We start from the raw sequence: 14,767 nt of genomic DNA on the forward strand, positions 1-14,767 counted from the left end.
TTTCCAACTCTAAATCTTTGCATATTTTATTATAGTATTTGGTTTTATCTTCTCGAGCTGATCTTTGAAATTTTCTGTTCAGCACTTGGACCTCTTCAATTCTTCCATTTGCTTTAGCTTCTCTAAGCTGGAGAGCAAGTTTCAGAGTCTCCTCTGATATCCATGTAAGCTTTCTGGCAGCCAAATTGGTGTACTGGTGAGTGGAAGAGGGGGAAAGGCATCAATGAAGACATGGGTCAGGTTCTACCATGTTCCATACACTCCCATAGACCTGGAGATGAGGACTGGAGGTGAAAGCAAAATGCCCAGCTGATGTGAAGTGAGGGGAGACATACAAGAATGCCCATTCAACCTGGCTTCAACGGCTCGATGACTGGAACTCGACCAGAGGAAAATAAAAGAAAAAAAATCCTTTTGTTTTGTTTTTGATAAAGGAAACAAGTGTAAATTGCTACAATTTTATGTGCTTCACCTGAATTTATAGATGTAGTAGCTCAAAATATTAACTGAGAGCTAAGGAGTCTTTATATCCAAAATCAATCCTACTCCCTCTTTATACAGGGTTGAAAGGTACGGCTTAGACGTTAGCTAGCTAATATGGGAGGGGCTATAAATGCATGAAATGACTGGCTTGCAAGTTTTCAAGAGGGAGTTTAGTTTCAGAATGTGTGGGGGAAGGTAAAATCCCCACTGAATAGTTTTCATCTTGTCTAGATGGGTCTGGTAAAAGGAGATGGAGATAAGATTCTTACAATTCAATAGTGAGTTATTGTTATCATGACTAATTGTGACTGTCACAACTGTAAAGGTAGAAGTTTTATAACAAAAAGAGGGGAGTAATTATTCTTACAGTCCAGGAACAGAGAACCCTAGGACCATCAAAGGAGAAGAGCATGAACAGAATGTGGGACCCTATCAAGATAAGCAGCAACACCACTGATGGAAGCAGAGATGAAAGCATGGAATGAGAGAGCAGCTGAGGACTCTAAACTCATGGAAAGAGAAAGGCTGTGTACTGGCAGCCAGGTGCTGGTGGCCAGGGGGCAGGCTTGCACAATGTTTCCTTTGGTTATTCAATGATTATATATTCCTGAGTGCTTCTGTGTACATCTCCCCACACCATCCCCCCAAAACTCAAAGGGAATAAAAGCAAATACTGTTGAATGATGATGCACAAAGGAGACTGTAATAATTTCAATTAAATGATGAGTGCAAAACTGGTGTTCCCCCATGTAAACTAATCCTTCAATTCACAATAAAAACTTTTAAAAAAAAAAAATATATATATATATACATATATATTATGGCTTGGGTCAAGCGCACCTTAATCCTCAAACTGGTATCTTTACTCTTGAACACTTTAAAGAGGTCGCTTACAGATTTGTCTAATGCAATACTGTCCTTTGATTTCTTGACTGCTGCTTCCAAGAGTGTTACTTGTGGATCCAAGCAAAATGAAGTCTTTTACTTCAATTTTCTGCTTATCAAGATGCTATTTATTGTATTTATTATAGTTGTGAGGATTTTTGTTTTCTTTACACTGAGTTACAACACATACTGAAGTTGTAGTCTTAGATCTTCATAAGTATTTCAAGTCCTCTTTGCTTCCAGCATACAAGGTTGAGTCATCTGCATATCTCAGGTTGTTAATGAGTCTTCCTCTAATCCTGATACCACATTAACCTCTTACAATACAGCATTCAACACACATTCCCCTTAAAGAGGTCATTAAAAATGTCATTGTTAAGTAGAAGGAGGAACAGTTAGGCAGGTTTGCATGGGCTAAATGGGATAGAAATAAATAGTGACGTATGCTCAAATTTGGTACAACAGTGCTCTGTGATACAGGGATCGACGCATAATCTGAACGGGTAAAAGAGGAGAAACAATGTTAAGCTGCTTGACTGTCTTATGAATATTGGCTTCTCTTGCCTACTATTGTAAAGTAGACACTTGAGTGGGATGGATAGAAAGGAATATTGGGAAACATGATTACAAAAAGCTTGTAAGCTCATCTTCAGCCTATAACTGATTGGAATACCTAAAAGGGGTTCTAGAACTTGCCCAGTGTAACAGACTTTTTGCAGAGCCTTTTTGTGTGTCTAGGACCATAGGTAGAATCCTGAACCCCATCCAGAACCTTCTGAGGTTGGACATACCCACTTGAAAGGACAAGCAGAGCAGCCTAGAACAGCTAGAGAAACAGAAGATACTTCTTGAAAGAAAGACCACAGGAAAAAAAAACAAAAATGGCAGTCTATTTGGCTACTACAAGGATAAGCAAGTTGTTCACAGGAGAGCCATCAAAGAAGGCAATCCAAGTCCATTCAGGGCAAACCCCCCTCAAAGAATGAAACTCAAAGGGAAAACACGAACAGGCATGTAAGCAGCGACACCAGAGAGGAGGCAGAGATGATGGCAAGGAGAGACAGAGCAGCCGAGGACTCTAGACCCATGGAAAGAGAAAGGCTGTGTGCTGGCAGCCAGGAGGCAGGCTTGCAGAGTGTGCCCTTGGGTTGTTTAAATGATTATATATTCTTGAATGTTTTTGTGTACATTAAAAAAAAAAAATACTGTTGAATGATGATGTACAGAGGGGACTGTAATCATAACAATGAAACGAAATATGATAGGATGAGTATAAATCTGATGTTCTCCCATGTAAACTATGACTCAAGTTACAATACAAACTTTAAAAAAAAATGGCATTGTTAAAAAGAAATGGTTTTCTCACTCTGCAATCATTATTATGTATATTTTTATGGATTTTTATGTTGCTGGTGAATGTTGTTGTTGTTGTTAAGTGCCATCAAGTACATTCTGACTAATAGCCGCCCCTGTATAGGGTTTCCAGGAATCCTGGTATGGCACTGTGGATTAATGCACTGAATCACAAGGTTGATTTGAACCACAAGGTTGGCAGTTCAAGCTCACCAGCCACTCCTCAGAAACACTATATAGGGTCACTATGGGTCAGAATCGAATCAACAACACTCAGCAACAACAACAACGGGAATTCCGAGGAGTAATTGCTGACCTTGTGGTTCAAACTGACCTTGCAGCCCAGTGCTTATCCTACAGTGCCACAAGAAATTTTGTTCTTCCTTACTTTCAAGAGGTCTGCTTAGCTCTCTTATTTTAGTCTCACAATTTTAAATATGCCCTCACTCCACTCTGTTGCACACTCACTCATAGAAGGTTAAAATCACTTCGCAGTTCAATTTCATGCTAAAAGCTGTTTCTGGAGTCAAATAATTTGGCCCTGTTACATAACCACTCTGAAACTCAGTTTCTTCATCTGAAAAATGGGGCTAAGAACAAGGCTGCTGTGGAGACATCTAGCAGAGTGCCTAGAACATGGTCAATTCTCAAAATATGTTGTTTATTAATATTAGGGTTGATACTTTATTACCATTTTAATTCTTTATCATTAAACTAAACTCATTATTTTTCCCAAAACTTATATAAGCTTTCTAAAATGTCCAGTCTAGTAAATGATACCAGTACTTTCCCAATTGACTTCATTCAAATCCTTGGGATCATCCTTGATCCCTCCTGCCACAAGGACCTAGTCTTTGGGACTCTGCAATACCACTTGATTTTGGCCCAGCTCTCATTTTTAGTTCTCTAATTTAAATCAACTTTATTATTTATTGAACACACAGGTTATATCACAACTTGGGATTGTTCATGACTCTGTATCATTAGCTATCTCAGGGGCATATGTGATCACAGCGCTGTAGGGTAAGCACAGGACTGCTAATCACAAGATTGGTGGCTCAAAACCACCAACTGATCCTTGGAACAGACTCCACTGCACTTAGCAACACCAGCAACAACCTAAAAAACAATCAATGAAACAAACAAAAATAAACCTAGGATAAATCAACCCCCACCAGAGGAAAGGAAGTATAGGAACCAGCACTTCCCCTTCCCTGGTTCACTGAGTGTCATCCTCCTACAATCTCTAACCTCTGAAGGCTGCCACAATCCTGCTTTCTTCAAGTTCTAATTGCACCTCCCTATTTTCACAACCCATTCAATTCTCTCTACCTTGTGGTGAGGATGACCTCTTTAGGTTTCTGCAAAGAAAAACATGCCTCCCCTCTCCTGGGCACATCAAACCAGAGTTGCAAATAAAAACAAAATCATCAATGCTTATCTGCAGAAGTTCCCAAAAGAACCTCTCCCAATGTGATTGGTCCTAAGGAGCCATAAATTACATTCATCATTAAGACTTTTCATAAGCATGCCGGTATGTATCTAGAACAATAAACAGAAGCTGTCAGGAAAAAGTACAGTTGTCTTTTTCATCTTTAATTGGTTGGCATTTATTTCAATAAATTAAAAAGTATTGTCTTTGGTCTGGAGTAGCTCAACATCAAATTACTGTGTTCACAAAAGACAAGACACACCTATTTATAAGCATGATCTCTAAGCTCTTACAACAGTATAAAGATTAAACAGCAACTTCCTTCCACACTTGCTCAAATAGAGTACAAGACGCTCAGCATTATTTAATCTGTTAGTGTAATGGATTGCTAACCGCAAGATCAGCAGTTTTAATCTACCAGCTGTTCCACGTGAAAAAGATAAGGCTTTCTGCTCCTGTAAAGATTTACAGCCTTGGAAACCCTATACAGGGTCACTACAAATCAGAATCGACTCCAGGGCACATAACCACCACCACTACCACATTCATTCACAGCTAACCCAGGCCTATCTTCTGTAAAGCTTAATTTTTAAAAGCATTTAATTATATTGTTAAAAGGTATGCAAATATACAGGCATGATTATTTTACATATAATTATGGGAACAGTAAGGAGGATATATGCATTTTTAGCTATAACAGGAATTTCACAATAATCCATTTGTTTGGGGGATAGAACTGAAAGTCTGATAGACAGATTTTTAGCTGGAAAAAAAAGAACATACTATAACAAGTTTAATGACTACACAGCTACAGAGCCTAAAAAATGTTATTATTATTACTGGATTAGGTAGATGATTCATCCTTTGAATTTCCATCCAGTGATATCTTTTAGGACCAATGAAAGGAAAATGCAATAGTATTTAAAGAGCTGGTCTCTAAGTCCCTCATTTCATGATGGGTAGTAAAAACACAAATTTTAAATATAATCTCATTTGCAGCAACCTTGCAGGTCATCTTTTCAAGAAAAGAACATAAGGCATTCAAGGACAAAAAGAAACTGTGTTTCAGGCACCCTTGTAATGCAAAATGCCCGACACAAAGTCACTAGGCATCTCAGTTCCCATGTAGCATGACGCCCATTCCCACCCATTTCCATTGCTAGTACTAAACGTGTGCCTAATACGAACCAGAAACCTGCAACACGCATATTTTAACAAATAAGTAGAAAAGCCACATGGAAAGACAAAACCAATATGAGTACATTTGGCTAACAGACTTTTATTTTTGCACACACAAAAAAATGGGAGCACACATAATGTCAAAAGAAAGTACACAAAAAGGAACCATCTTCAAAGCGCAACAAAGACTAAGTGAAAACACTGCCGGATGATTTGCATTGTAATTGTATCCAAGGAAGCCCTAGTAGCACAGTACTTAAGCACTTGGCTGCTAGCTGAAATGTTGGCAGTTGGGACCTACAAGCTGCTCCGTGGAAGAAAGACATGGTATTGTGTTTCTTTAAAGATCGTTGTTGTTGTTAAGTGCCGTCTTTATAGCCTAGGAAATTCTATGGGGCAATTCTAGTCTGTTTAACAGAGTCGATGAGTCGGAATCAACAGCAACAGTTTTGATATTTTTGCTTTATTAGTATATAATGTGTATATGTGTGCATCTAATATATATCTGATATATATGTGCATATGTAAGATTATATGTGTGTGTGTTTCTGTGTATATATAAAGATATATATATTATGTGTCTCAGAAAATCCTTGAAGCGTCCATTTGCTATAAATAGAGCCATAGTATGTTGTTGTTGTTGTTGTTGTTGTTGTTAGATGCCATTGAGTCAGTTCCAACTCACAGGGACCATGTATATGGTTTCCAAGGAGTGCTTGGTGAATTTGAAGTGCTTATCCTCCAAGCACAAGGCCAGGCCATAGTACTGAAGGTGGTATTACCACGGAGCTTTAAAAAGCTGATGGAAACATTCCACCTTTTCATTCCATTTTCCATCAAGATTTTGAAATTTCCTTGAACATTTATGAAGCAAATCAAGTTTAATGGGAAAACAAACAGCCAATTTCTCCTAAGTACAAGGAAAAGTAAAAAATTGTCTACACTGCAGTTATATTAAAACTTCTATTGGCTGCACTATCTTATCAGTGCTTTCCATTCAACGTCCCTACTGTGCAGGTGTGAATGTGGACATCTACAAACAAAAGTTGGACCAATACCCAAAGGAAGGTGTAAGGTTCTTTTAAAAAAAAATTGTTACTAGTGACAAGACATGGATTCATCACTACGGGCCTGAGAGTATACAGCAAAGTATGGAAACATTGTCAATCACCGACCAAGAAAACATTCAACAGTAACCATTAGCTGGAAAATTGATGCTTACAGTTTTCTGGGATTCTCAAGGGCCAGTACTGGGACACTATCAGGAAAAATGTTCAACAATCAACAGTGTTCGCTACACTGAAGAGCTGAAGCCTAAAGTTCAGATGAAAATGTAGAGGACTGCTTTCCAAAGGCATTTTGATCTTATGTGAGAATGCACATTCACACACCTTCGCCCATACTGCTGACACTCTGCAAAACTTCGTTTTGAGGTGTTAAAGCATCTTCCCTATCGGACTTTCACCTGTTTGGTTCCCTGAAAGCAGCCCTTCGAGGATGAAGATTTCCCTCTGGTGAAGAAGTGAAGACAGTGGTGCATTGGTGGCTTGCAGCTCAGCTTAAAACATTTTTTAAATAAGGGAATAGGAAAGCTAGTTGGCAGATGTACAAGGTGTACTGAAAAGTAATGTTAAAAAGTGATGCATTTATCTTTTCTAAAAATTTATTAAAATAAATTCTACAGCCAGAGTGCAGATAATTTTTGACTCATCCTCATAGAGTACACCTACAGATTTTATTTTTTAAAAGCTTCAGAAGCCTATTGTAACCCAAGGCAACTCATTTGAAAGCATAACATTTCATTAGGGAGCTTTCCATTTGTTTAATTTCAAGCAGCAATAATATTTCTTAACAAGATATTCAAAGTACTACATTTACTTTGACTATATTTATTATTTTAAATTCTTAATCATCTCTAATCAAGAAGAATCAAGCGTATTCAACTATTTCTTCATGATTTACTGGCAAAAAGATCTTCAGATAACCATTATCAACATAAAATAATTCAAACATCCAATTTCAAGAAAAATAGAAAATTGAATCAAAGTAAGAGATTTATAATTTATGACCTTAAAATACATCAACTGTTATGAAATCTTACATCCAAAAACACGTAGCATTACGATTAATATGAAACAAAAAGCAAACAAAATTTTTATCATCTTTATTTGTGTGTGTGTGCGTATGTATGTAAATATATCGGTGTATGTACTAGTATAGATATATGAGGTAAGTCAAAATTATTGCTACAAAATCATAAAAACATTTATTAAAGAAAAATATAAAAATGGAGAAGTACTGTTTCTCAACATCCCCTTCTTCATCCAGGTGTCGACACTACTAAAGGCAATGTTACCACCTTTCTAATCCTTCCCTGGAATTCTGTGCTCTTCAATTTATATCATGTCAAAACAGCCAATTTAGGCATCCTTGAGGGACAAAAAGAAGTCTGAAGGGGCAAGATCAGGGCTGGAGACTGGATAAGGTAAGGTTTCCCAGTGAAATCACCTAAGATAGCACTTGTTACCCTTAGAGAACAGCAGGTACACTGTCATAATAGAAAAACAAAATTCTTAGCACAACTTTTCTGGCCATTTTCTCATTAATGAACATTTATTTTTTTTAAAAAAACTTCTTCATAATAAGAGTCCTATCTATGTCTTTTGAGAAAACCTATCAAGATTATCTCTTTAGAATCCCAAAAAAAACAGTCGCCACAATATTCTGAGCAGACCGCTCTGTCTTGAATTGAATTAGTCTGTTCAGCAGATCCTCTGGGAAGCCACTGTTTTGACTGGACCTTTTTTTTTTTTTAAGGCACCCTTAAAAGACAAAGGCATCCTGTTGTGATGCTGTAGGATAAGCACTAGACTGCTAACCACAAGGTTGGCAGTTCAAACCCACCAGCCGCTCCTTGGAAAACCTGAACAGGGCTACCAAGAGTTGGAACCAACTCGATGACATTTAACAACAAGAACAAAATGAAACTAAGGTAAGTGTATTACTGTGAACGTGTGTGCAGTCATCCTCTGATAACAGTGACACATTTAAATCCATTTTGTTTGGAATAAACTCTCGCCATGTACAAAATGGAACCCTCATAACAATACTTTTTGGCTTACCCTCATATTTACATACACACATATACATATATGGAGTCCTAGTGTGACGCTGTGTGTTAATACACTTGACTGCAAAGTTGGTTTGAACCACAAGGTTGGCAGTTCAGCCACTCCTTGGAAACCCTATACAGGGTCGCTATAGGTTAAAACCGACACGACAGCACTTAACAACAACAGCAAATATACATATCTATTTCTCTTGCTAGATAGGTAAAGAGTTTAAATTAAACATTTCATGTTAAATTTCTTAGATCATCTTGTTGTTGTTGAGTGCAGTCGAGTCGTTTCCAACCCATAGCGACCCTGTATAGGGTTTCCAAGGAGCAGCTGGTGAGCTTGAACCACCAACCTTGTGGCTCAAATGACTTTGCAGTCCAGTGCATTAGCCCACAGTGCTACACCAGGACTCCTAGATCATCTTAGATACTTTAAAATAGACCACAAAACTTATCATTGTCTTAGTAAACTATATACAAAATAACATGGGGTCAACTATTACCACAGTGCTCAGACAAGAATGGAGTCCTGGTGTGGTGCTGTAGGATAAGCACTGGACTGTTAAACACACAATTGGAGGTTCAAGCCCACCAGCCACTTCTTGGAAACCCTATACCAGATTGCTATGAGCCAGAACCGACAGACAAGTATACCATAATAGAAAAATATTTAATGTAATGTTTGAAATTATTACAGCCTCAATATCTGTCACCTTAAGTTCACTCTCTGAGTAAAACATACTCACCACGTAGCAACAGCTATGGAAATTTCCAAGTAATTTCCCTGAATAAATTGTGATTATTATCATACTCAAATAATCTCTAATAAGATTCATTGCAAGACCACTCCAGAGTGATCAACTCTATAGCCACTAATCATAATCATACTATTATCCCAAGCTCTAGTCTATCACCAAACACCTACCTATCCATTATCCCTCAAAATATGGAGCCATATCCATCAAGCAACCTGTTACTGGGGCTACAGAAAAAATATTCAATAAAACTCTTCCTTGTTCATAAGTTCTTCAACATATATTAAGTCTGTCACTATCCTGCTTTCTTCTTTCCATTCTATCATCTTTTCTTTCATCTCATTAGACATTTTTCACACACACAAAGAATGACTGAAAAAATTAATGTGATCAATCACAAAGAGCTAACGACTACCTAGTCCTCATGACAAAGCGTGTCCAGAAGTCGTCTCTTTTTTCTGCATTTACACATTAATTGTACTTCATTAAGTATCATCATCATAGCCAGACAGTTTTAACAATATGCCACATGCACAGAGGACTGTGCTAGTTCCAAAACACTTATACATACACAGACATTTTCTTTTTTTAAAGAATTTACTTGCCTTGTGTCTGCATTTAAGTACAACTCCATAGGCTCCTATAATTAAAAAAAAAAAAAAAGTAAACAATTAGGGACATGCATGCAAATTATAGATCTTGGAGAGATCAAGGTTCTTCTACATCTGCATTGGTTATTGGTACACAAGGGCGCTTCAAAACATTTGGGGGAAAATACCGTATCTTTTCATTCAATTTTTCCACAAACTTTTTGAAGCTCCCTCATATGTTATGACAATGATCTCCAAAACGGCAAGCATTCTATAATGATAACACAATGAACTACACAAAACAGACCATGGATATTAAATTGCGGATATTTATATAAGACTAAAATACAAACATTTCCTCAAAAATAATTTTAAAATATTTTTCTTTCTAAAGAAAATTTCACTAGAGGCATTTTTAAATTTTAAGGTTTAAAATTTGAGACCAAAAAAAAAAAAAAAGGTTATGACCCAAAAAAGCTCAAGTCAACACAGAACTTTAAGAGTAAATGAAAATTAACTCAAAAGTTTTAGGGGGTTTTAAAAGTTAAGAGATAATAATTACCTATATATCAAGCTCAACAAAGCCTACAAACTGCTCTGTGTGCTGAGTCGGTTCTGACTCACAGCGATCCTCTATAGGGTTTCTGAAGTTGTACATTTTTATGGGAGCAGAAAGTCTCATATTTCTCTCACGGAGCAGCTGGTGGATTCGAACTGCTCACCTTGTGGTTTGAAGTCCAATACATAAACTTCTACGCCACCAGAGCTCCTTGTTCTCTGTCATGTTGTTGTTGTTAAGTACCTTGGAGTCAGTTCCGACTCTTAGTGACCCCGCACAGGGTTTCCAAGGCTGTAAATCTTTACAGGAGCAGAACGCCTCATCTTTCTCCCGCAGAACTGCTGGTAGTTTCGAACTGCTGACCTTGAGGTTGGCAGCCCAACTCGTAACCACTACGCGACCAGAGCTCCTTGCTCTCATAGGAGACATTTAAATGCCTCTCCTAGAATACTAGAATGTCTCTCCTGACTGGAGAAACAGTACAGCTCTCTCAGGCCTGCAATTAATGCCTTGAATGAGCTGGAACTATTTTAGTGATAAAGACTCTATTCAAGGGCATAGGTCACAAGGATACAAATCATAGGCTCTCTGGTCATTACAGCCAAGATTTCCACTTCTTTCCATGTGTTCAATGAGATTCTTCACTACCTTTTTAGGTTATTTATAGCAGCGATTAAGCATTCAATGGCTACGTGAAAGGTTGATGGTTTGAACCCACCAGCGCTGACAGCAAGGGGCCCTTAAGAAGGCAAAACAAAATCAGAACCAAACCCACTGCTGTCAAGTCAATTCCAACTCAGTGACCCTATCGGACAAAGCATGACTACCCCCATAGAGTTGTCCAGGGTAGCCAGAGTGCTCCTTGGAGGCCAGGATGGCCAAACTTCGTCTCTCATACTTTGGACATATTGTCAGGAGGGACCAGTCACTGGAGAAGTAAACCACGTTTGGTAAGGTGGAGGGTCAGAGAAAAAGAGGAAGACCCCCAGAAAGATGGATTGGCAAAGTGGCAGTATCAATGGGCTCAAGCGTGGCAACAATTGTGAGGTTGGCCCAGGACCGGGCAGTGTTTTGTTCTGTTGTGCATAGGGTCGCTATGAGTCAGTACTGACTCGATGGCACCTAACAACAACAACAACAATCTTTACTGAAGCAGCCTGCCACATCTTTCTCTTGCAGAGTGGCAACTGGGGCTGAACCACCATTTTTTTTTCCAGTTAGCAGCTGAGCACTTTAACCACTGTGCCACCAGGGCAATGTGTTGTCTAATCTATAAGAATGTAGAGCTTGCTTGACAGTTTCTCATATACTTTATAGATATGCATTTCTTGGCCCAAAACATCTAAGGTGGTTTACAAAGAAAAAAATTCAGCAACGGTGGCTCTGAGTATAACTTAAATAGACACATTTTGACTTATATAATAGTCTAGTATATTTTGGTTAACCTGAGCTGATCTCTAAGAAGAGAATCAAAAAAGATTATGATGCAGAAAAGCTTAAGTCCTGTAACATTACAATATACAACCCTGTTACACCGTATACCATGACCTTTTCCAGTCAGCGGCTTTACTGCTTAAATTTCTAACTGTGATGCTTTTAAAAAACAAATATACAAAAAGGGCAGCTATTATTCCATAGCAGAATTCTAATCCAAAGGGAGAAAATACAGAATAGAATTTCAAATTCTCCTGGATCATACATAACCTTTTTTGATTGTTTTTCAGAGATGAGCCGGATGAACCCTTGAAACTACTGCACTGAGATAATCATTAAACCTCAGACTGAGAATCTCCCCTGAAAGCTTCCCAAAACCAAACACTAGTTTAGCTTAACTAGTAAAAAATGTCTGCCTTCACCATTATGCTCTTTTAAGAACTATCTACATGGGATCAAATTGACAATAGTAACTGGAAAGATTAGACTGGAACCTTAGGGAACAGTGAGTTTATGTAAATGAAACAGGGTGAGTACAGTTGCTCAACTCCAAGAATATGATCAATGTCATAAAATTATACTTAACAGAAGCTGCTGAACTGATGTACTTTTGTTGTGTATATTTTCAACAATAAACCAATAACAAAATAAATAAAATGTATATAAACAAAACAAAAATGGCAGCTATTGGCATGGTGCTATAGGATACGCACTGACCTGCTAACTGCAAGGTTACTGGTTCATACTCACCAACTGCTCCTTGGAAACCCTATATAGCTATGAGTTAGAATCGACTCAATGGCACTTAACAACAATTTAAAAAACAGAAAGAATTTTGCTTAATTTACGGTGCAATAATGCACTGGACCACAAGGCTAGTTTGAACTGAAAGGTTGGCAGTTCAAATTCACTAGCTGATCCTCAGAAACCCTATAGAGGGTCATTATGAGTCAGAACCAACTCTAAGGCACTCAACAACAACAGTATCGAGTTGACTAGTGAAGGAAGAAAGGTTATAGTGTAGTGAATTATTCAATATGTGTATTCTAGCCTAAGTCTGTGCATGTAATTTCCACCAAAGATTACTTTTATATGCTTTCAACTTCACACCCTGAAACAAGCACTTAATGCTTAGACATAACATTTTAATTGTTTCTTTTCATTTGAACAGAATCTACCAAGTTAACATTAAAATCATAAACAGTTTCACTGTTCACATGGTACATTTTTAAAACTTTTGAATTTCAAAATTTATTTGAAAATCCTAAAATATGAAACATTTCTAACATTTTGTTTCTTTTCATTTGAACAGAATATATAAACTTAACATTAAAATCTTAGTTTTACTGTTTACGTAGGTAACTTTTTATTTTTTACTTTTGAAATTCAAAATTTATTTGAAAATTCTAAAATATGAAATATTTGTAACATTTGCTTTAACGATATGGTAGATATGCAAATCTATCAAAACCAAAATTATAATCACTTTTCCCCTGTTAACAAAATCATTTATCAAAGTTTTCATATATTTATATCTACGAAAAGAGCAAACATAATAAGGAAAACTCAGGAAGACTGCTTTTTTACCAGGAATTACCATAATTCATCAAATCAACATCATTAATTACAAGCATTATTTTATGTATTACTTGTTGTTGTTAAATGTCATCAAGTCAGTTCCAACTCATAGCAACCCTGCCTAGGGTTTCCAGATTCGAACCACTGACTTTGAGGTTCAAACTGACCTTGCGTGTTTATCCTACATTGCCACACCTGGACAATTATGTAAATCATGACATACTACATATTATAAGAAATATTCTGAAGCACATTCTAATTTCAGAAATGCTAAAATATGACCAAATCATGTGCCTCAAAAAAATAAATAATTAAATGTGGTTTGTCATTCTGAAAGAAATAGAATACACCTATTAACTTATTTACCAGGTATTATCAATTTTTATCAACAAATTAAAAATATAAAGTAAGTCTGTTCTTATTGTTGTTAAATGCCATCAAGTTGATTCCTGCAAGCTTGGCAGTTCAAACCAACCTTCCAGTCAAGTACTTATCCAACAGTACCATACCAAGACTTCAAAATAAGGCTTTATTGTCATTGTTAAGTGCCATTGAGTCAGTTCTGACAGCAACCCTGTATAGGGTTTCCAAGGAGCAACTGGTGAGTTTGAACCGCCAACCTTGTGGTTCAAACCAACCTTGCAGTTCATTGCTTTATCCTACAGTGCCACACCAGAACTCTAGCTGATATAAAAATAAAACAAAAAAGCATACTAAAGAAACCATAATGGCTAATACATAGAATAAAATGAAGGCAGTCTTAAGAAATCCTTGATTTATTAAACTTTAAAGGGTTAATATAATATTATTATCTTTAGATTGCAGAATATAAGGCTTAAATAGTTTCAAAGCTTAAATAGTTTCAATTTTTTTTAAATTATGTTTCTATTAGAAACATATATGAATTGATGCAGGTTAAATTAACAAGATCTGAATTTAAAAGTTTTTTTTAGTGGTAAGTACATTGCACAAAATTTTAAGAAATTCTAAAATTCCAACTTACCTTCACCTACAACCCCAAGGATCTCAAATTTATTCATCACATTACCAATATTAGGAATCTTCATGAAGACAAACTCCTCTTTTGATGTAAGCCACAGAACATGGCATTAAAAAGAATCTTCTGAATTGTGCAGTTAGAACAAAAAATATCTGAAGGAAGAAATTCTCATTCGTTGGCAGGAATTTTCACATACTTGTTCTAATAATGAAGTATTTCCTGAAAGAACAAACACAATTAAAAGCCATGTTTTATATTCCATTATTCTAATAATCTTTGCTACTTTTTTGTATAGCTTTTTAAAAACCATGCTAATGTTTCAAATATTTTTTAAAGGGGGGTGGGTGTGCAGAAAAAACTAAAATGGAATACAAACAACTGAACCTAACTGTGTTTGAAAT

At 36.8% G+C, this 14,767-nt stretch overlaps 1 protein-coding gene across 1 annotated transcript in view; it reads right to left on the bottom strand.

Moving 5' to 3' along the window:
• The window catches only part of CDKL5 (cyclin-dependent kinase-like 5), a 176,544-nt gene extending 162,111 nt beyond the window's left edge, over window positions 1–14,433 (bottom strand). The window contains exons 1-2 of the mRNA XM_006835594.1: window positions 14,370–14,433; window positions 9,811–9,845 (exon numbers count right to left, since the gene is read on the bottom strand). Coding sequence (XP_006835657.1) covers window positions 9,811–9,845; window positions 14,370–14,433 — 99 coding nt within the window. The remainder of the gene's footprint in view (window positions 1–9,810; window positions 9,846–14,369) is intronic.
• Window positions 14,434–14,767: the final 334 nt, after the last annotated feature.

Source organism: Chrysochloris asiatica, unplaced genomic scaffold, assembly GCF_000296735.1.
Source record: "Chrysochloris asiatica unplaced genomic scaffold, ChrAsi1.0 scaffold00018, whole genome shotgun sequence".
In the NCBI taxonomy this organism is placed as follows: domain Eukaryota; kingdom Metazoa; phylum Chordata; class Mammalia; order Afrosoricida; family Chrysochloridae; genus Chrysochloris; species Chrysochloris asiatica.